The following is a 22,470-nucleotide window of genomic DNA, read 5'->3' as shown; positions in this document are numbered from 1 at the left end:
TGACATCAAACTTACAGCGAAACCAGAAAAAAAATATTTATGGGACAAAATTGGAAAAAAAACGCCATTTTGTAACTTATGGGGGCCTTCCAATTCTATGCAGTGCACTTTTCTGTAATAATTACCTCTTATCTTTATTCTGTAGGTCCAGACGGTTACCAGGATACCCAATTTATATAGGTTTTATTTTATTTTACTACTTAAAAAAATTATAACTACATGCACCAAAATTAGTATGTGTAAAAGTGTCCTCTTCTGACCCCTATAACTTTTTTATTTTTCCATATACCGGGCGGTATGAGGACTCATATTTTGCGCCGTTATCTGAAGTTTTTAGCGGTACCATGATTGGTTACATCTGACTTTTTGATCGCTTTTTATAATTTTTTTACAGTATACAAAGTGACCAAAAATACGCAATTTTGGACTTTTGGAATTTTTTTTTACGTGTACGCCATTGACCGTGCGGTTTAATTAACATTATATTTTTATAGTTCGGACATTTACGCACGCGGCGATACCACATATGTTTATTTTTATAATGTTTACATATTTTTTATATGGAATTTGGGAAAAGAGGGGTGATTCAAAATTTTTATATGGAAGGGGTTAATGGGTGTTTTTTTTAAAACTTCTTATTCAACTTTTTTATTTATTTATTTTTTATTTATTTTTTTACACTTTATTAGTCCCTTAGGGGACTTTTAGTAGGAATCAGTAAATTCCTTATACAGATCAATGTGGTTCCATAGAACCACATTGATCTGTGTGCTCTGCGATCGATTGATAAAGCCTGGTTCAGCCAGGATCTATCAATCACAGAGCCGGGACAGGGACGGAAGCAGAGGTAAGCCCTCCGGCTACCTCCACAGTCATGGGTGGGCAAGGGGGGGGGGGTATCCACCCCGCCCCAAAGGATAAGGGATAAGATGTCTGATCGCGGGGGGCCCGCTGCTGGGACCCCCCGCGATCTCCCCATAGAATACGGGTGCTGCGTCTCCAGTTTCGGAAACCTTCGGGTTTTCGGGACTGGGGACGTGATGTCGCGCCACGCCCCCTCCATTCATGTCTATGGGAGGGGGCGTGACAGTCGTCACGCCCCCTCCCATAGACATGAATGGAGGGCGGGAGATGGGACATTAGAGGGGAATGTGACATTAAGAGGGATGTGATAAAGGGGGTATATGTGACAAGGAGATGTGACATTGGGGGGGGGGCATAAAATGGGGGGGGGGGATAGAAATGAAATGGAGGGAGAATGGACATAATTTTGGGGGATTTCACAATTTGTTTATTATATTTACCTCCATAATCGCAGATCTTGCCCCCGTCGTGCAGCCCCCGTCGTAGACATCTACACTATAATACTGAAAAGAAAAGTGAGGCACAAAATTGTGAAGACAAAACTGCAGCGTTTTATTGTCCACCCTGAGACACGGTCTACAAAGTCTCTAATGAGATCACTGGATCCGCTAGGTCTCCGTATCCCCCGTGTGATCCCGTCGATGTCTAATAAGAGACGACTGGTAGCGGAAGGTTTTGCTGCAGTTATTGCACTTGAAGGGCCTCTCCCCTGTATGGATCCTCTGATGGATCACCATGTTAGACTGCTGAGTGAACTGCTTCCCGCATTCCGTGCAGGTATACGGACGCTCTCCGGTGTGTATTCTCCGATGGACGGTCAGCTTGGACAACTTGAGGAAACTCTTGCCGCACTCGGAGCACACATAGGGCTTCTCTCCTGTGTGAGTTTTCCTGTGCTCCGTCAGACGGGACCATTGAATGAAGGCCTTGTCACATAGGGAGCACTTGAAGGGACGTTCCCCGGTGTGCGTACGCAGGTGGACAACCAGCTTAGACTTTTCGAGGAAGCATTTGTTACACTCGGTGCAGCTATACTTCTTATCTGGAAGTAAAAGGGCACCTAAATACTCGCTCAGGGGTGACCGTGGAAGATAGTCCTCCTCACAGTCCTGCACATCTTCTGGAGGACTTGTGAGGTCTGCTGGTGGTACCATGGATAAGGAGCGCGTTGTTGGGTCTGGGGTTGGTGGCACCACGTATAGGGAGCGCGTTGTTGGGTCTGGGGTTGGTGGCACCACGAATAGGGAGCGCGTTGTTGGGTCTGGGGTTGGTGGCACCACGAATAGGGAGCGCGTTGTTGGGTCTGGGGTTGGTGGCACCTCACAAGACGTCTTCTCAGGTTCATCAGGTGGTTGAGGCTCATGAACTTTAAGATGGAGTTTGAGGCTTGAGTGTTGAGTGAAGGCTTTGTCACACTGAGTGCACTTGTAAGGCTTTTCCCCCGTGTGGGTTCTTTGGTGGACCATCATAGTGTAGTGGTAGCTAAACATCTTCTTGCAGTCATTACACTTGAAAGGTTTCTCTCCCGTGTGAGTCCTCTGATGGACTACGAGGTTGGATTGTTGGCTGAAACTCTTGTCGCACTCCGTGCACTTGTACGGTCGTTCTCCGGTGTGGATCCGGAGGTGGACGATGAGTTTGGACATCTTGATGAAGCTCTTGTCGCATTCGGTGCACTGATACGGTCGGTCACCGCTATGCGTCCTCTGATGTTCCACCAGGTTTGACGGGTAATGGAATGTCTTATCGCATTGGTCGCACTTATGGGGTTTCCCCCCGGTGTGGATCCTCAGATGTTCCTTCAGGTGGGACCTCTTGGTGAAGCCTTTCCCGCACTCATTACATTTGAAGGGTTTCTCTCCAGTGTGCGACCTTTGGTGCTCGACCAGCTTGGATTGTTGGGTGTAACTTTTCTCGCACTCCGTGCACTGGAATGGTCTCTCCTCTACGTGACATCTCTTGTGCATCATCAGCTGGGATCTCTTCTGGAAGCTCTTGCTACATTCGGGGCATTTGAAGAGCTTCTCGCCGGTGTGCGTCTTCTGGTGCAGAGAGAGGACGGATTGGTTACTGAAGGACTTATCACAGTTATTACATTGGAATGTCCGTCCTGTCGGGGGTGCGGGCGGAGGGGTCACCACAGGAACCTGCTTCACAACCTCATGCACATCCCAAGTCTGAACTCTTCCTTCCTTATGGGTTTTCTTATGCGCTTCAAGGAGGGACCAGCTGCCGAATACGGCCCTACAGTCGGGGCACCTGTGCACCTTCCTAATGTCCTGAGATCTTCTCGTCTCGCGGACCTCATCGCCATTCACGAGATGTTTCGGAAAGCGGAACGTGGCTTCTCTTATGTCTTTGGCATCTCTTCCTAATTCTTCATCTTGAATGTAAAAGAGAAAATGCATATATTAATGGGGAGATGCCAATGGGGAACCCCACCCTAGTGTTCAATAGTGCACCCTAAAAACAGGACGGGAAGAAGGGTCCCAAATACATATAACGCTAGAAACACATCTGTAGTTCAGTTTTGGGCTGGAAAACGGAATCGGACAGTTTGTTGCATGGCGGACACCAAGGGAGACCCACAGACCCCATCGACTTTATTGGGGTCCAGGTTTTCATCTGTTGTCCGTCATTTCACTTTACTATAAGCAGATGAAGTAGTACAGTGGTCCCTCAAGTTACAATATTAATCGGTTCCAGGACGACCATTGTAGGTTGAAACCATTGTATGTTGAGACCAGAACTCTATGGAAACCTGGTAATTGGTTCTGAAGCCACCAAAATGTCATCAAAAAATAGGAAAAGGGGAGGATTAAAGAAAAATAAGTAGATAACTAATAGAGATAAAGCAAATCCTTACATATAAAAGTAATAAAGATCTGCTGGGAGCTGTAATCACTGTCTATGTCAGTGTTTCCCAAGCAGGGAGCCTCCAGCTGTTGCAAAACTACAACTCCCAGCATGCCCGGACAGCCGCTGGCTGTCCGGGCATGCTGGGAGTTGTAGTTTTGAAACAGCTGGAGGCACCCTGGTTGGGAAACAATGGTTTATGTAGAGGACCGGAGCTTCTTCAGGGTCCTATACAGTACACACAGTGTCCCAAATGGAGCCGCCCTCACCTGGTGTCCAAAAGGAGCAGCTAACCCTGGCACAGGTAAGGAGTAGTACAGAACTTGTAATTCCTCCGCGTACTGTAGAGGGCGCTACCAGACACCAGTCAGTGCATACACTTCAGTAATAGAGGTAAAGAGTACAGAACATGTAATACCTCCCTGTACTGTAGGGGGCGCTACCAGACATCAGTCAGTGCATACACTTCAGTAATACAGGTAAAGAGTACAGAACATGTAATACCTCCCTGTCCTGTAGGGGGCGCTACCAGACACCAGTCAGTGCATACACTTCAGTAATACAGGTAAAGAGTACAGAACATGTAATACCTCCCTGTCCTGTAGGGGGCGCTACCAGACACCAGTCAGTGCATACACTACAGTAATACAGGTAAAGAGTACAGAACATGTAATACCTCCCTGTCCTGTAGGGGGCGCTACCAGACACCAGTCAGTGCATGCACTTCAGTAATAGAGGTGATTTCCCAGTAAAATGCCCATTCTGATTGGTCAGTTGCTCCAGTTGTGACACGTTTTACAGATCTAGACTGTCTGTACATTGTATGTTGAGTCTGGTTTCAAGTTACAATGGTCCAGAAAAGACCATTGTATGTTGAAACTATTGTATGTTGAGGCCATTGTAAGTTGAGGGATCACTGTACTGCGTGCAGCATTTTTTTTGGGGGGGGGGTTTGAACGGATTCTGCGAAGGAACCTCGGATAGCCTAAGCAGTCGTCTCAAACTGTGGCCCTCCAGATGTTGCAAAACTTTAACTCACAGCACACCCGGACACTAAAAGGATGCACACTGTCCCTGAAAGGTAAATCAAGGCTTCCCTCTAATCTTATCACTTAGTGCAGAGGTCTTCAAACTGCTGTCCTCCAGCTGTTGCAAAACTTCAACTCCCAGCATGTTTATATTTTTGTGCTTTAATGTTTATTATTAAATATTAATTAAATTAACTATAAAAAAAGACAAAAAAAAAAGCCTTCAGCTGTCCGGTCATGCTGGGAGCTGTAGTTTTGCAACAGCTGAAGGCACCTTGGATGGGAAACACTACCATAGCACATACATATATCTAGATATAGATGTTCCCAAAAGAAGACAACAGATGAAGCTCACAGCTCAGCCTCCCCCTCCCCTTTAGAAAAAAAGAAAAGAAAAAGGTCACAGAGCACACCCAGTAACATTCTCCATTCAAGTGAATGGGGCAGCTCCTGTCTATTGTGGCCTATGCCCATGTTGCTTGTATTAAAGCATATCACTAAAATTTCTCCACCCGTAAGACTAGTATTTCCTAACCAGTGTGCTTCCAGCTGTTGCAAAACTGCAACTCCCAGCATGCCCGGACAGCCTTCGGCTGTCTGGGCATGCTGGGAGTTGTAGTTTTGCAACAGCTGGAGGCAACCTGGTTGGAAAACACTAAAGTATTAACATATATCAGGATATTGATGTTCCCTGCAATTGTCACTTCCGATACGGCTTACGTATAGATCGCTCGAACGAGTCACTTACCCAAACGAAATCCGAAATAATTGGTGATAGACGATTCGCGATCGGGACGGCTCCTTGGCGGGGGAGGGACCCGGGGATACTGGTATCCTGCCATAGAGATAGAGAGGGAATTAACACCCAGGACAACACTAACTGATTATCAGGACTGTAACAATGTCCGCCCCCTTACCCAAAGACAACACCACCTCCAGGTTCTCCCGCATGACCTCTCTGTACAGAGCTTTCTGCCACTCCTCTAGATGGCGCCATTCGTCCTCCGAGAAATACACCGCCACCTCATCAAAGGATACGGGGACCTGGAATATGACGGAGAAACCCTTACTACCAGTTATACCTTTGCAGGGGCTGCAGTGACCTGCGCAGTAGAGACGCGGCAGGAATGCGCCATTTATAAGTGGGTGTGGTCACAAAAATAAGGGTGTGGAAATGCAAATAGGAACTGTGGTAAGATATTGCAATCTTTTCTACAGCGTCAGTTCAGGTGAGTGGATAAAATCTTAAATCCTAAAATCTAGTACCGCACGGACATTGCCGTTCCCATAGACGGCAATGTATTCTGCCTAAAGACCGTGATCACTAAAAATCCGTCATGTGCAGTCTTCAGCGGAATCCCATTGACAGCAATGGGATTCTGCTGCTGCGGAATTTCTAAGCGCAATTTTTAAAGGGGTACTCCGGTGAAAACCTTTTTTCTTTTAAATCAACTGGTGGCAGAAAGTTAAACATGTTTGTAAATTACTTCTATTAAAAAATCTTAATCCTTCCTGTTCTTATTAGCTGCTGAATACTACAGAGGAAATTCTTTTCTTTTTGGAATGCTCTCTGATGACATCACGAGCACAGTGCTCTCTGCTGACGTTATTATAATAATAATAACGCTTTATTTATTGTTGTCCTTAATGGGATTTGAACCCAAGTCCCCAGCACTGCAAGGCAGCAGTGCTAACCACTGAGCCACCATGCTGCCCTTAGCATACATCTGCCATGCATGGTTGCTAAAATGGGCAGAGATGTCAGCAGAGAGCACTGTGGTCGTGATGTCATCAGTGTTCCAAAAAGAAAGGAATTTCCTCTGTAGCATTCAGCAGCTAATAAGTACTGGAAGGATTAATATTTTTTAATAGAAGTAATTTACAAATATGTTTAACTTTCTGCCACCAGTTGATTTAAAAGAAAAAAGGTTTTCACCGGAGTACCCCTTTAAGCGGAACCTAGCCTAAGAGTCTGAGCAAAAATGTGTGTGTGTGTATATATAGAAAGCAAAATCATCGGTAGTTGCAGTATCTTGTAATGACCTTTTTTATTGAACTAACAAGATTATGTAGAGAAGCTTTCGGGATTCCTCCCTTTATCAAGTCATAAGCATTTCTGAGCTCACAAGGAGAAAACACACGTTCTATCTCACACAATATACAGGGTTAAAACAACATATGTGGAGAATGGACATTAAGTTGGGCCATAAATTGTATAGCTATAGGAGGATAGATACAGATAAGGATGAGGGGGGGGGCTGGAGGGCAGAGGTGAGAATGGTGGTTACGCTGGACAGAGGAGAAAGGACAATTTTACTACAGGACCATAGACTGAAGATAAGACTTAGACAGGGGAGGGGGAGCAGGGGTGTGATGGTGTCAGAGCAGGGAGAGGGAAGACAGTTTAGCAAAGGTTATAGGAAATTTTGATAATGGGATAAGAAACTTAAATCCACATTAAGTCCTCTGTTCTTGGAGTCATAAAAAACTATCATTTTGGCTTCAAATGTCTTTCTTTCCTGGGTGTTCTTGAAGTTTCCTTTCAGGATCTTGATTTTGAGGTCCGGTAGGGAGGGACCTGTTTGGGTGAAATGATACAATGCACCAAGTGTGACCTGGGATGTTACATTGTGTGACCAGTCAGCCACTCAATAAAAGGATGAACCTCCACAGATCGGCCATCAACAACCATAGAGAAAAGGACTATCGCACCCCAGTTGGACACAATTTCACTCAAACAGGTCCCTCCCTACAGGACCTCAAAATCAAGATCCTGAAAGGAAACTTCAAGAACACCCAGGAAAGAAGGACATTTGAAGCCAAAATGATAGTTTTTTATGACTCCAAGAACAGAGGACTTAATGTGGATTTAAGCTTCTTATCCCATTATCAAAATTTCCTATAACCTTTGCTAAACTGTCTTCCCTCTCCCTGCTCTGACACCATCACACCCCTGCTCCCCTCCCCTGTCTAAGTCTTATCTTCAGTCTATGGTTCTATAGTAAAATTGTCCGTCCAGCGTAACCACTATTCTCACCTCTGCTCTCCAGCCCCCCCCCCCATACTTATCTGTATCTATCGTCCTATTGCTATACAATTTATGGCCCAACTCAATGTCCATTCTCCACATATGTTGTTTTAACCCCTGCATATTTTGTGAGATAGAACGTGTGTTTTCTCCTTGTGAGCTCAGAAATGCTTATGACTTGATAAAGGGAGGAATCCCGAAAGCTTCTCTACATAATCTTGTTAGTCCAATAAAAAATGTTATTACAAGATCCTGCAACTACCAATGAGATATATATATATATATATATATATATATATATATATATATATATAATCCATAAATACATACCGTAGTATATTTTTTGGGGGGGAAAAAGTTGGTGCGTCTTATACGCCGAATACACCCCTATCGTGGCGGTCCCTGCGGCCATCAACGGCTGGGACCCGCGGCTAATACAGGACATCACCGATCGCGGTGATGCCCTGTATTAACCCTTCAGATGCGGCGATCAAAGCTGACCGCTGCGTCTGAAGGGAAAGTGACACTAACCCGGCTGTTCAGTTGGGCTGTTCGGGATCGCCATGATTTCACCGCGGCGTCCCGAACAGCCCGACTGAATAGCCGGGTTAGTGCTTACAGGACACCGGGAGGGACCTTACCTGCCTCCTCGGTGTCTTCTCCGTTCAGGGATCCCCTGTATGGCCGGCGCTCTCCTTCCTCGTCATCACATCGTCGCGTACGTGCGTCGGCGTGCGTTACGACGTGATGGCGGCGACGGAGAGCGAGGATACCCGGCCGGCAGCAGAGACGTTCCGGAGCGACGGGGACACGGCGACAGCGATGGAGATTGTGAGTATTACCTCCTATGCAGTGGTCTTCAATCTGCAGACCTCCAGATGTTGCAAAACTACAACTCCCAGCATGCCCGGACAGCCAACGGCTGTCCGGGCATGCTGGGAGTTGTAGTTTTGCAACATCTGGAGCTCCACAGGTTGAAGACCACTATTGGGTTCAAAATCGTAATTTTTTTAGATTTTGCACCTATAAATTGGGTGCGTCTTATACGCCGGTGTGTCCTATAGGGCGTATAACTGGCACCATGAGCCAGTTAAAAAATATATTTTTTTTTTTTTTTTTTTTTGCTTTTGGGTGTTGACTGTGCAGGATCAGGAATGTGATCGTTTTTGTGTAATTTCGTTCAGAGCCCCATTGAAGTCATTGGGACTCTGATTTGGAAAACGCAGAAATTCTGCTCGAATTCCGTGCAAATTCTGCAAATCTGCCAAAAATCCGCACAATTTCCACCATGGTTACGTAGACTAAAGAACCATAAAAATTTTTTTTTTAAATCATAGAAGCAAAACACATGCACCCCATGTGTATGCAAGCAAAAAATAACACCACCAAAGGGGATCGCAGTAAAGAGAAGACGGCTCTGCAGAAAATGAAAAATGTTACAGAAAGTAGGAACGTGATAATTTAATAGTTCGGACAATTCCGCATGCGCCATTACCAAATATGTTGGGGTTTTTTAATAATTTTTTTTTTTTTTTTTTATTGTAATCATTATTAATTCTATTATAAATATTGATATTAGAGATGAGTGAAGTTATAGTAATTCGATTCGTCACCAACTTCTCGGCTCGGCGGTTGCTGACTTTATCCTGCATAAATTAGTTCAGCTTTCAGGTGCTGCGGTGGCTGGAAAAGGTGGATACAGTCCTAGGAAAGAGTCTCCAGCCACCGGAGCACCTGAACGCTGAACTAATATATATATATATGTGTGTGTATGTGTATATATATATATATATATATATATATATATATATATATATATATAATGATTTTCTTATGATTTTTATATATATATATATATATATATATATAACTTTTTTTTTTTTTTTTTTTTTTTTAAGGACACAAACGTTTACATTACATTTACATTGAACTATTAAATTGGCGCTCTGTTAGTGCCGGCTATGATGGTGCGGCAGGCACGGTCATGTGACTTCTCGTACCTTGCGGGTGTGATGTCGTCATGGCGTTTACGTGGAGGCTCTCTTTAGGACAGTGTCTTCCAAACTGTGGACCTGCAGCTGTTGCAAAACTACAACTCCCAGCATGCCCGGACAGCCGTTGGCTGTCCGGGCATGCTGGGAGTTGTAGTTTTGCGATAGATCGCATTCACCTATGCTTCCCACTGGCTGATAACAGGGAACAATAGATTGCACTGAATATAGACTATACCCTATGATGTATTCCCATCTGTCACATCTCAGCCTGCGGATTTACGCATCCCTCGTCATCGCAGGCAGTGAAGGGGTTAATACTCACCGTCCCCAGCGTCCCATCAACCATCATGGACCATCTGTAGGACACACATAGGGCGACCAAGGCTCCTCTGCACTGTGTGAACTGCAGCCTGTGGACTTTACATCACATGACCATCCACATCCTGCCAGCAGAGCAGCCAGGACTACATCTCCCACAATCCCTTGCAGCCTGGGACTGTACACTGGTCCAGCTCTGCTGCTGTACAAGGTCAGGCAGGGATATAAGGAAGCGTCTCTGTATACACTCTCTATAGGTGGAGCAGAGTCCAATGGGCACCAGAAGAAAAAAAAAACATGTACAGATACGTAGGAAAGCGGTGTCGCCTGCAACCTTAAAGCGCCATGCACACATGCGTTTTTTTATTTATTTATTTATTTATTTTTTGCAGTTTTTAAATACTATGAAGCATTTTTCATAGCACTATTTACTTTTTATTTTAATTTTGTAACGCATGGAGAGAAAAAAAAAAACTTAAATAAAAATTTTTTAAAAAACAACAAGACATAAAATAAAAAAATATCCAGAGAAACTGCAAACTTCACGTAAAAGGGGAAACTAAATATATAAAAGCAAATAATAAATATATAAATAAATAAAACATAAATAAATATAAAAAAAATTTGAAGAACGACTTACTGAGCGCATGCTGCATAACTACAAGACTTCACGAAAAGGAAAAAAAATATATAAAAGCAAATAATAAATATATAAATAAATAAATAAAACATGAATAAATATAAAAAAAAAATTGAAGAACAATATACTGAGCGCATGCTGCATAACCACAAGACTTCACAAAAAAGAATAAAAATGTTAGAAAAGCAAAAAATAAATAAATATTAAAGACACCAGAGGATCGACATATATTCAGAGCATGCTGCATAACCACAAGAGTTCACAAAAAAGAATAAAAATGTTATAAAAGCAAATAATAAACATATAAATAAATACATAAAACCTAAATAAATATAAAAAAAAATGAAGAACGACTTACTGAGCGCATGCTGCATAACCACAAGAGTTCACAAAAAAAAGAAAAATAATATTATAAAAGCAAAAAATTTATAAAATAGATATTAAAAAAAAAAACATAAAAACAGCACTCAGAGCGAGAAAATAAAACATACCCACCGGGTATGAAGCGTGCTCAGCTCGTGAGCACGCTTCAAATTGTGGTACCAGGACAGGTACAGGTACGCCCATGGTCCTTAACAAGTTAAAAGGGTAATCCGCCCCTAAACATCTTGTCCCCTATCCAAAGGGATAAGCAGGGCCGGCTCCACCTATAGGCAAAATAGGCTGCTGCCTAGAGCGCTCTTCTAATGGGAGCACCGCACTGCCCTCCGCAAGAAATGTATTTCTCCAGGTCCTGACAGACGCTAAACTGTTACCCCAGTAGTAAGGTGATTACATGAGGAGGAGGTTTGTTACAGTGTGTCACCCCAGTAGTAAGGTGATTACATGAGGAGGAGGTTTGTTACAATGTGTCACCCCAGTAGTAAGGAGATTATATGAGGAGGAGGTTTGTTACAGTGTGTCACCCCAGTAGTAAGGAGATTATATGAGGAGGAGGTTTGGTACAGTGTGTCACCCCAGTAGTAAGGAGATTATATGAGGAGGAGGTTTGTTACAGTGTGTCACCCCAGTAGTAAGGAGATTACATGAGGAGGAGGTTTGTTACAGTGTGTCACCCCAGTAGTAAGGAGATTATATGAGGAGGAGGTTTGTTACAGTGTGTCACCCCAGTAGTAAGGAGATTATATGAGGAGGAGGTTTGTTACAGTGTGTCACCCCAGTAGTAAGGAGATTACATGAGGAGGAGGTTTGTTACAGTGTGTCACCACAGAGTAAGGAGATTACATGAGGAGGAGGGGGTTTGTTACAGTGTGTCACCCCAGTAGTAAGGAGATTACATGACGAGGAGGGGGTTTGTTACAGTGTGTCACCCCATTAGTATGGAGATTATATGAGGAGGAGGTTTGTTACAGTGTGTCACCCCAGTAGTAAGGAGATTATATGAGGAGGAGGTTTATTACAGTGTATCACCCCAGTAGTAAGGAGATTACATGAGGAGGAGGTTTGTTACAGTGTGTCACCCCAGTAGTAAGGAGATTATATGAGGAGGAGGTTTGTTACAGTGTGTCACCCCAGTAGTGAGATTATATGAGGAGGAGGTTTGTTACAGTGTGTCACCCCAGTAGTAAGGAGATTACATGAGGAGGAGGTTTGTTACAGTGTGTCACACCAGTAGTAAGGAGATTACATGAGGAGGAGGGGGTTTGTTACAGTGTGTCACCCCATTAGTATGGAGATTATATGAGGAGGAGGTTTGTTACAGTGTGTCACCCCAGTAGTAAGGAGATTACATGACTAGGAGGTTTGTTACAGTGTGTCACCCAAGTAGTAAGGAGATTACACGAGGAGGAGGGGGTTTGTTACAGTGTGTCACCCCAGTAGTAAGGAGATTACATGAGGAGGAGGTTCGTTACAGTGTGTCACCCCAGTAGTAAGGAGATTACATTAGGAGGAGGTTTGTTAGTGTGTCACTCCAGTAGTAAGGAGATTACACGAGGAGGAGGTTTGTTACAGTGTGTCACTCCAGTAGTAAGGAGATTACATGAGGAGGAGGTTTGTTACAGTGTGTCACTCCAGTAGTAAGGAGATTACATGAGGAGGAGGTTTGTTAGAGTGTGTCACCCCATTAGTATGAAGATTATATGAGGAGGAGGTTTGTTACAGTGTGTCACCCCAGTAGTAAGGAGATTACATGACTAGGAGGTTTGTTACAGTGTGTCACCCCAGTAGTAAGGAGATTACATGACTAGGAGGTTTGTTACAGTGTGTCACCCAAGTAGTAAGGAGATTACATGAGGAGGAGGAGGAGGTTTGTTACAGTGTGTCACCCCAGTAGTAATGAGATTACATGAGGAGGAGGTTTGTTACAGTGTGTCACCCCAGTAGTAATGAGATTACATGAGGAGGAGGTTTGTTACAGTGTGTCACCCCAGTAGTAAGGGAATTACATGAGGAGGAGACCACAGCCATCACGCTCCCTCCATTCATATCTATGGGAGGAGGTGTGACAGTTTTGGATAGGGGATAACATGTTTAGGGGTGGGGTACCCCTTAAACGTTTGAAATAAATACTGCAGTAAATGCCACAATGTGAATTCTGCCCTGAAATGAATGTGGCCGGCGGCGGTTCATGTTCTCCACTGGATGCCGGCGCATTTCTACAACATTTTCATGCATCATGTGATCTGCATTATCCTGTGTGATCTGCTGTGGTCACTGACCTCCTTGTAGAAGCTGTCCGGGCATGCTGGGAGTTGTAGTTTTGCAACAGCTGGAGAGCGACGGATTGTTGACGATGCTGTAATCAGTCTCACAGGGGGTCTCGTTGTTGATGTTGTTTTTATGGTGTTAACTTGTTGCATGATTTGTCTTTAGACGCTTTTTAAAAAAAAATTCTGTATCTACGCCATAGTCTGGGCGACTTATTGCAGTCATCGGGACTTCATCACGTGGGGCTTATTGCTCAATTTGTCACAAATCTCCACCGGCTGATACCTGGCCCACGAAACTGCCTGTGGACGGCCTTTGTAAAACGTCGCACATTGTGGCGCAACGGATTAAAAAGTTGCAAAAAAAGTTGCATCAGTGTAATCTACAAAAACAATTGTCTACTAGCTCCGTATTTCTCACATGCCGTGGAACCATTTCATAACTTTGGCGCTCGTACACATTACAAAGGAATGGAAAAATCGTTTACCTGCGACATTCAGGATAAATCCCCCCCCCCCATTGTTTTCTATCTGACTCCCTGCAGAGCGCTCCTCTCCTCCGTGCTGCGACTACGTGATACCGCCCCCCTCGCATTCTCTGGTCAGACTCCAGCATGGCGGCCAATAGCGAGGTTAGAATATCCATAGTCGCCAGGCCTGGGATGAGAATATGGCTGACTTGTTGTGATCACCATCGGCGTTCGTGTTTATAGCTATGATAACAAGTCAATGGAGAAGACCTGTGCTGAGGAAAAGTCGACCAGTTGCCCATAGCAACCAATCAGATCGCTACTTTCATTTTTCACAGGCCTTTTCAAAAATGAAAGCAGCGATCTGATTGGTTTCTATGGGCAACCGGTCGACTTTTCCTCTTCACAAGTTTTGATAAATCGGGGGAGATTTATGAAGACCCGTCCAGAGGAAAAGTGGCTGAGTTGCCCATAGAAACCAATCAGATCGCTGCTTTTATTTTTGAAAACGCCTGTGAAAAATGAAAGAAGCGATCTGATTGGTTGCTATGGGCAACTCAGCAACTTTTCCTCTGGACAGGATTTGATTAATCTCCCCCTATTAGTTTTAGCGCGTGTATCAATGTGCTGCCATGATGGTGGTTGTAGTCCGGCACTAGTCAGCAGTCTGTATTCATTATAACGTATATCTTTGTCGGAGCTGTTGATCTTCTGGGCCGCCATTGCGGCACCACCTGCTTTCTTCCGTAACCGGGGTAAAACAATATTCATACTCTAACCCAGTGGTCCCCACCCAGTACTGGGGGTCACCAACCCATTGGAATAGAACAGGGACAAATCTGAGGCTTCAACTCCCAGCATGCCCTGACAGCCGTTGAAGTTTTGCAACAGCTGGAGGACCGCAGTTTGAAGACCACTGCACTAAGGGATAATATGAGAGGGAAGCCTTGATTTACCTTTCGGGACAGTGCGCATCCTCTGGAGGACAAAGACAGACCTTTAGTGTCCAGGTATGCTGGGAGTTGAAGTTTTGAGTTTGAAACCACTGCCATAGAGTATATAGACTGTCCACTGTTGTCCTTGATTCCCACCGCCCAAGAGGTCTCACCTTCAGCGCCCACCTCCATGTTGAAGATGAAACCATGTTGCCTAGATGCAAATAATTCAGTATGGAAAATATAATTTCACCTTCACCACATATACCCAATGATATCCCAGGATATCTTGTTTGACCACCATCTCTATTAGGGGTGTGTTCACACATACAGTATCTTGCGCATAATTCATGCTGCAGATTTTAAATCGGGGGTTCAATCATTTAGTTTACATTGAAATCTGTAGCATCAAATATGCGCAGGATACTGTATGTGTAAATACACCTATAAAAAGGTATTCTGACTTCCAAAGCACTCCTGCTAATTCCCTGCCCAGAGCTGCTGCAGAACATATCATTTCACAGAAGACTGTCATATAGTGAGGTTGCAGCACCTGCTATGCATTCCCTGTCTGCTCCTCTGGGAGAAGTAGGAGCCCGGGAGCACCCCACTGAAACAACTTCCTGTAACGAGAGAGAGAAAGAGAGGGGGGAAGAGAAAACACCACACTGACAATGAGATGACTACACAACTTTCAGTCAAGAGAGAGAGAGAGAAGCTGGGGAGCTGCTGAGACAACACCACACTGACACTAAGAGAATTACACAACTTCCTGTTAGGCGAAAGGGAGGAACCAGTGAGCTGCTGAGACAATACCACACTGACAATGAGAGGAGGGAAAGAGAGAGAGAGGAGCCGAGGAGCTGCTGAGACAATACCACTCTCACAATAAGAGGACTACACAACTTTGTCAGCAGAGAGTGAGGAGCTACGGAGCTGCTGAGACAACACCAGCACTGACCATGAGAGGACTACATACCATATATATGTACATAAATGGAACAATATTATTCTGTTGGAGACATATGGAGGTTTGGCAGATGCCTCATGGACCTCTAGGCCACCCCTATTATGGAGCCAGAATCTAAGTCAGTGATTTCAAACCAGGGAGCCTCCAACTGTTGCACAACTACCCATGAGTTGTTGTTTTGCAGCAACTGGAGACACCCTGGTTGGGAAACACTGATCTAATGATATCACCGATCCTGTCAGCGCTTAAGTTTCCTTGATCGAAAGGACAAATTCATTTAAGAAATAGTCCACAAAAACAAAGAACACCCTTTAATTAACAGAATTACAACAAGTAGTAAAATGTCTGATATCCCTGAGTTGGTGGAACCTTCTCCCCATAGAAAGACCCATAATTTGGTTCCGGTATATGATCTTTGTTCCCATCATGAACACAGGCCATATTTTTGGTGTTTGAGAAGACCGGTCTGGTAGCGGAAGGTCTTGTCACACTCCGTACATGTAAATGGCTTCTCCCCCGTGTGGATCCGTTGATGGACGACCAGATTAAACTTCTGACTGAACTGCTTGTTGCATTTCCCGCAGGAGTACGGCTTCTCCCCCGTATGTGTCCGCTGATGAACTACGAGTTGAGAAGCCTTGCTGAAGACTTTGCCGCACATGGGGCACCGGTGCTGACTGTTGGCGTGTACAGTCTGGTGTTCCTCATAGTCATTGAGCTGGGAGAAACACTTCTTACAGTGGTCACATTTATACAGTTTTTTGTCTGTTCTCAAGCTTCTAGAAACGTCCGGTTCTTGAACTTCTCGAGATGTCTGAGTAACATAAGTGGAGGACTTCTGGTCGGTTTTCTCGATTTCTGTCCATTTAACCAGCACAGACTTAGGTTCTCTCTCATGAATTTGGTTGACAACTGGGTGGTTCTTGGATGAGACCATATTGTGAGAAATGATGGTGGGTTTAACAGAAGCTCGGAGAGAAGGATGAAGCGTGTTGGTGCCATTAAATGGTTTATCGGTTTCTGAAGGCTTCATGCTAATATTAACTTTATGGGATGTGGAGCGAGTTGACCTTTTACCGGCCCGGTTTCCAAAGATTGAAAACAGACCTTGTTTAGACTTGAGATGTCCTTCCAATGGTGTCTTACTTTGGACACCTTGCCAACGCTCCAGTGGTAGTTCTCTTTTCAAGTTTTTCATTAGATCTGGATGATCTGAGCTACTGACTGTATGGGATTTTTGAGGGGCCGATGGAGGCCTCAAAGACCTATGACTTGCAGGGTTTGGGATAGACATAGGAGAGTTTTCAGTCTGTGTTTTTTTCGCACATGGTCCATGCCTCTGATGACGGAGAAGACCTGTTCGGTAGCGGAAGGACTTATGACATTCCGTGCACACGTATGGATTCTCTCCTGTATGTATACGTTGATGCACCACAAGGTTGAACCTTTGGCTGAACCTTCTGCCGCATTCGGTGCAGGCGAATGGTCTCTCTCCGGTGTGAATCCTTTTGTGGAGGATGAGGGTGGATTTCCTAATGAAACTCTTATTGCATTCTGGGCAAGTATTTCGGGAGCCAATGTGGGACTTCTGATGTTCTGTCAGTTGATTTAGGTGAGCAAAGGTTTTTTTGCATTGAACACACGTAAATGGCTTCTCAGCCGAACAGTGTGAACTGGCATGTGATGGGGCTGGAGAAGAAGAAGTCAATTGAATAATGGAGGTGGGTGAAGGTTTAGTACATGGCAGATGAGAAGTTGGCAATGATAGCAATGAAGATTTATTTGGAGGCTCCTTTACAGAAGAAGGATGACTGGTGGGATAGTATTTCTCACCAGATGTGTCATAGTTGAAAGATCCATGTTTTGTAAAGGAGGCTGGAGAACATGAGCTCATGGATGTTGAATGACGTCTTACACCTGATGAATGATACCTACCAGAGGACAACATGGAGGGATTTTTTAAATCCAGTTCTTGACTAGAGCTGGGGGGAGTTAATGGAGAGTTTCTACTCAATTGGAAAGTGGTGTAGGTCGATGTGGATGAGAGATGCTTTACAGCCGCTGCATGAGATCTTGAAGAGCTTGAGGCTAAGGATAGTTTCTTAGCTGAAGGTGAACATATAGGAACTGAGGAGGTATATGGAGACTTAAAATACAATGAGTGAGCCGAGGAGGAAGAGGCTGATGGAGGCTTAGTATCTAATGAATGCTTTATGGAGGACATTGGGGCCGAGGGAGGCTTCGAATCTAATGAATGCCTTATGGAGGAAGTTGGAGCTGATGGAGGCTTAGTATCTATTGAATGCTTTATGGAGGACATTGGGGCTGATGGAGGCTTAGTATCTAATGAATGCCTTCTAGAGGACATTGGGGCTGATGGAGGCTTAGTATCTATTGAATGCTTTATGGAGGACGTTGGGGCTGATGGAGGCTTAGTATCTAATGAATGCCTTCTAGAGGACGTTGGGGCTGATGGAGGCTTAGTATCTAATGAATGCCTTATGAAGGACGTTGGGGCTGATTGAGGCTTAGTATCTAATGAATGCCTTATGGAGCACGTTGCTGCTGATGGAGGCTTAGTATCCAATGAATGCTTTATGGAGGATGTTGGGGCTGATGGAGGCTTAGTGTCCACTGAATGTCTGATGGAGGAAGTTGAGACAAATGGTAGCTTGGTATCGATTGAATGGATGATAGAGAAGGATGAGGCTGATGGTGGTGTAGTACCCAATGAATGACTGATGGGGGAGGTTGGGGCCAAAGGAACCTTATCAATTGAATGCCTGATGGAGGAAGCTGGGGCTGATGGAGGCCTAGTACCCGTTGAATGACTGATGGAGGAAGTTGGGGCCGATGGAGGTGTAGTACCCAATGAATGATTGATGGAGGGAGTTAAGGCTGATGGAGGTTTAGTATCTATTGAAAGACTGATGTCACAAGATGAGGCCAATTGAGGTTTAGTATTAATAGAATAACTCATGGTAGTAGGCATGATTGTTGGCATGGGTTGAGGTGAGGCTAGTGGAACATTCGGATTCAATGAATAAGAGATGGAGGACGCTGAGGGATGTCTTCTACTTGAAAGACTGTAGGCGGAGGAGGTTGAAGGAGGTTTAATACCAGATAGAGGACACACTGAGGGGGTTGCAGCCGACACAGTCTTTATACTTGATTGAGCATAGGTCACGGTTGAGGGAGATGTAATTTTCAGGTCATTAGACGTGATCGACGTAGATGTTTTGGGACGTTTACTGCGGGCTCTAGGATGTATAAAAGAAGGGGTCACTGATGGTTCTTTAACGATGTGTAAATCACGATTCATAGTCCTTGTGGATGACAATGGTCTGAGCTTTGGTAGATTAAGTTTGGATTCTACTGTATCATGTAAAGCGTTATATGAGGATGAGGAGTGATGGGAAGAAGAACATGGAGGATCTTGTGGTATTTCCACAGGGAGTTTTTTATCTGGAGGGGAAGAAAGACATCCGGGGGGCTTATTCTCCACCACTTGTGTTTTTGAGACACTTTTTGTACATTTTCCTTCTTTCTCATGTCTGACAAGTGCTGGTTTATAGCGGTAGCTTTTATCACATGTAGGACATCTATACGGCTTCTCCCCGGTGTGAATCCGCTGATGGATTACCAGGTTGAATCTCTGGCTGAAACGTTTCCCACATTCGGTGCAGGCGAACGGCCGCTCTCCGGTGTGCGTCCTCCGGTGAAGCTTCAGTATGGATTTCCTTATGAAGGTTTTCCCACAGTCAGGACACGTGAAGGTCTTGTTTTCCTTGTGTGATCTTTCATGTTCAGCCAGGAGGCCGCAGTCAGTGAAGACTTTGGAACAATGCCGGCATTTACCTAAACTCTCCACCATTTCTGAATCCTGAATCCTGGTAGGACATTTTTTACTTTCAGAATTAGACCGCACTTTGTGACACTTTCTTGGCTCTTGCTGAACTTTATATGTTTGTTCATCATCTTGGGCCCGTATCGTGCATGTTGCTTGGATCAGATCCCTCAAAGAAAAGTAGTCATGGGTATGGAGAGGTCTCCACTCATTGTGTCTTGGGTTCTGAGTATCTGAGATGGTCTCGTCTTTAGGACGGAGTCGTGGTTTGTGTCTGTGATGGTCTATTTTATGGTCAATAAGCAGGGACCAGCTAGCACAGTCCTGGTGACACTGGGAGCACTTGTGGTGTAGATCTTCTAGGACACCCTGGCCATAGGTCTTGTATTGAGTGTGCACTTGGTCATAGGTTCCTTGTAACTTCCTTCTTACTGAATTACAGGAGAATGTAGAGGAATGTTCTATCATCTTATCACAGGGCAGGAAGAGGTCATCTGAAAAGAGCGGAGAAAGTTGTTAGTGACCCAACCACCACAATCCTAGAACCTTAACAATTCAAGCATGGCCTCCACTCTACTAGTTCCTTAACCAATCCAAACAAGACCTCCACCCTACTAGTTCAGTTTCTTAAGCAATTCAAGCATGGCCTCAGCAACCAACTAGTATCTTAACCAATCAAATCAAGGCCACCACTCTACTACAGTAAAATCTCCCTTAGTAGACCTCTCCCAATTGGGTAGGTGCTGACTTCCACAGAGAGGTGGGTGAATTGCGGCGCTGACCAGGAAAGGACACGTCTAGTGATTAGAAAGGATTTACTCAAATGCAACGCTTGTGCGGCGAAACGCGTTGCATTTGAATAAATCCTTTCTAATCACTGGACGTGTCCTTTCCTGGTCAGTGCCACAATTCACCCACCTCTCTGTGGAAGTCAGCTCCTACTTTATCTCACAAGGTCGGGGAGGCTGCAGACTAGGTCCATTTACTCACCCACGCTGACCATTGTTGTATGAGTTTTCACATCAATCAGTTTGAACCTTACAGAGGCGATTTCATGCTATGGAGCACTCTTCCATCTTGTTTTATCTCCCAATAGGGGACAGTTTTTTATCCCCTGGCAGAGTCCCATAAGATTTCCACCCGCCGAATAGAGGACACTCCCAATAGAGGATGCGGACACACCCAGTAGGGGACAAAATACTCCCAATAGGGGACCACCAGGCTTTTGTGCCGGCCCTACCTTGTACACAGGTCTTACAGGTGGTACAGCCAAAACCCATGCACTTACTGAGAGCAGCGGCTGCGGGCACTGAGGAGTGACGTCAGTAGCACCACTCATCACTGCTGGCAGCCTTCACTGCTCACAGCCTCTCAGTAAGTGCAGCACGGAAGATGTCAGGAGAACGTCAAACGCCCCTGCACCTGAGCCTGCTGGCCAGGTAAGAAGAACAACAGGGGGGGAGGAGGGAAGGGGAAAAGTGATGTGGCACAAGGAGTAAGGGGGGGGGGGATGATTTTGCCCCAGGGGGATAAAGGGGGAATGAAATGGCAGAGGAGGGGATGAAATGGCACAGGGGATTAAGGGGGGGGGGGATTAAATTGCACAGGGGTGGTAAAGAGGGAGGTGATGAATTTGTACAGAGGGGAATGAAATGGCACAGGGGGATGAAATGATACAGGGGGTGATAAGGGGTGATTAAATGGCACTGGGAGATTCTACTGTAATATTGCTTTTTATCCTGTTTTATAGATTATTACACTCTGGAGTGAGTACAGTATTCGGTCATTTAGAAAGATTTTTTTTAGCCTTTTTTCCCAATAGGGGTCATCTCTCAATAGCGGATACTTTTTTATTCCCCGTGATTGTCCGCTATTGGAAGATTCTACTGTAGTTCCTTAACCAATTCAAGCATGGCCTCCAATCTACTACTTTAGTACCAATTTAAACATGGCCTTCATTCTACTTATTCCTCACTACTCAAGCACGGCCCCCACTCCACTGCTTGGGTACCAACTCAATTCTACATGTTCCTTATCCTGGATCTGGGCAGCGGCACCCCAGACATCCAGTGCACGGAACGAACTTCACTCTGTGCCGGATGACTGGCGATGTGGGGCGGAGGCCGTGACATCAGGGCCACACACCCCTCAATGCAAGACTATGAGAGGGGGCATGGCGGACTTGCATTGAAGGGGCGTGGTCGTGACATCATGAGGGGGCGTGACATCACGAGCCTCCGCCTTTGCACAAGACGCTCATGACGAACGAAGGGTGTAGCAGGGAGATCGCGGGGGTTCCTATCGGCGGGACCCCCGCGATTAGACATCTTATCCCCTATCCTTTTACATTAGCCTAATTCTACTTATTCCTCTTTACTAAAGCACAGCCTCAACATCGGTAGCAACTCAAGCATGGTCTCCATTTTTCATGTTCCCCACTTATCAAGCTTGGCCTCCATCAACTAGTTCCTTACCAGTTCAGTCTCCAGTCTCCAAATGAGTCTTGGTCTCCCCTCTACTATCCTTATCATTTATAGCCTAGCCTAAGATCTACAACCTCCATTCTACAGATCCTTCACCATATTAAGCTTTGAACCGTTCCAGTCATGACCCTTCACATGACAAGTTTCTTACCCAAGGACAGAAAGATTTCCAGGTTTTCCTGCATCACCTCCATGTACAGGTTTTTCTGCCAATCCTCTAGATGGCGCCATTCTTCTTCTGAGAAATATACTGCCACATCAATAAAGCTAACAGGAACCTGAAACAAAGACAATGAGGTGAACGTAGCCAGAGAGCAAAGATGGCTGATCAACATGGAGAGGGTGTGATCTGCTGGACATTATGTATGATGGAATTATGGATGATCAGT

At 44.9% G+C, this 22,470-nt stretch overlaps 2 protein-coding genes across 7 annotated transcripts in view; both read right to left on the bottom strand.

Annotated features, from left to right (window-relative positions):
* Nucleotides 1-1,398: 1,398 nt before the first annotated feature.
* On the bottom strand, nt 1,399-15,075 carry LOC130272837 (oocyte zinc finger protein XlCOF28-like). 5 transcript variants are annotated; one of them, XM_056518780.1, is made up of 4 exons: nt 14,955-15,075; nt 5,666-5,792; nt 5,497-5,583; nt 1,399-3,247 (listed from the first exon to the last, which is right to left on the bottom strand). In XM_056518780.1, exons 1-4 carry the CDS (start codon nt 14,988-14,990, stop codon nt 1,473-1,475), a joined length of 2,025 nt encoding a protein of 674 aa, XP_056374755.1. In that variant the 5' UTR covers nt 14,991-15,075; the 3' UTR covers nt 1,399-1,472. The 5 variants fall into 5 exon arrangements, with proteins under 5 accessions (XP_056374755.1, XP_056374757.1, XP_056374759.1 ...); XM_056518782.1 differs by lacking the exon at nt 14,955-15,075 and adding an exon at nt 14,803-14,930; XM_056518784.1 differs by lacking the exon at nt 14,955-15,075 and adding an exon at nt 13,865-14,160.
* A 972-nt stretch (nt 15,076-16,047) lies between these two features.
* LOC130272836 (uncharacterized) overlaps nt 16,048-22,470 on the bottom strand; it is a 14,272-nt gene continuing 7,849 nt past the window's right edge. For both annotated transcript variants that reach the window (XM_056518779.1, XM_056518778.1), the window contains exons 2-3: nt 22,233-22,359; nt 16,048-20,092 (exon numbers count right to left, since the gene is read on the bottom strand). In XM_056518779.1, the coding sequence (XP_056374754.1) occupies nt 16,176-20,092; nt 22,233-22,275 (3,960 nt within the window). In that variant the 5' untranslated portion in view covers nt 22,276-22,359 and the 3' untranslated portion in view covers nt 16,048-16,175. The remainder of the gene's footprint in view (nt 20,093-22,232; nt 22,360-22,470) is intronic.

Source organism: Hyla sarda, chromosome 5 (assembly GCF_029499605.1).
Source record: "Hyla sarda isolate aHylSar1 chromosome 5, aHylSar1.hap1, whole genome shotgun sequence".
NCBI lineage: Eukaryota > Metazoa > Chordata > Amphibia > Anura > Hylidae > Hyla > Hyla sarda.
The sequence above is the reverse complement of the archived record's forward strand: the minus strand, read 5'-3'. Positions and strand labels throughout refer to the sequence as shown.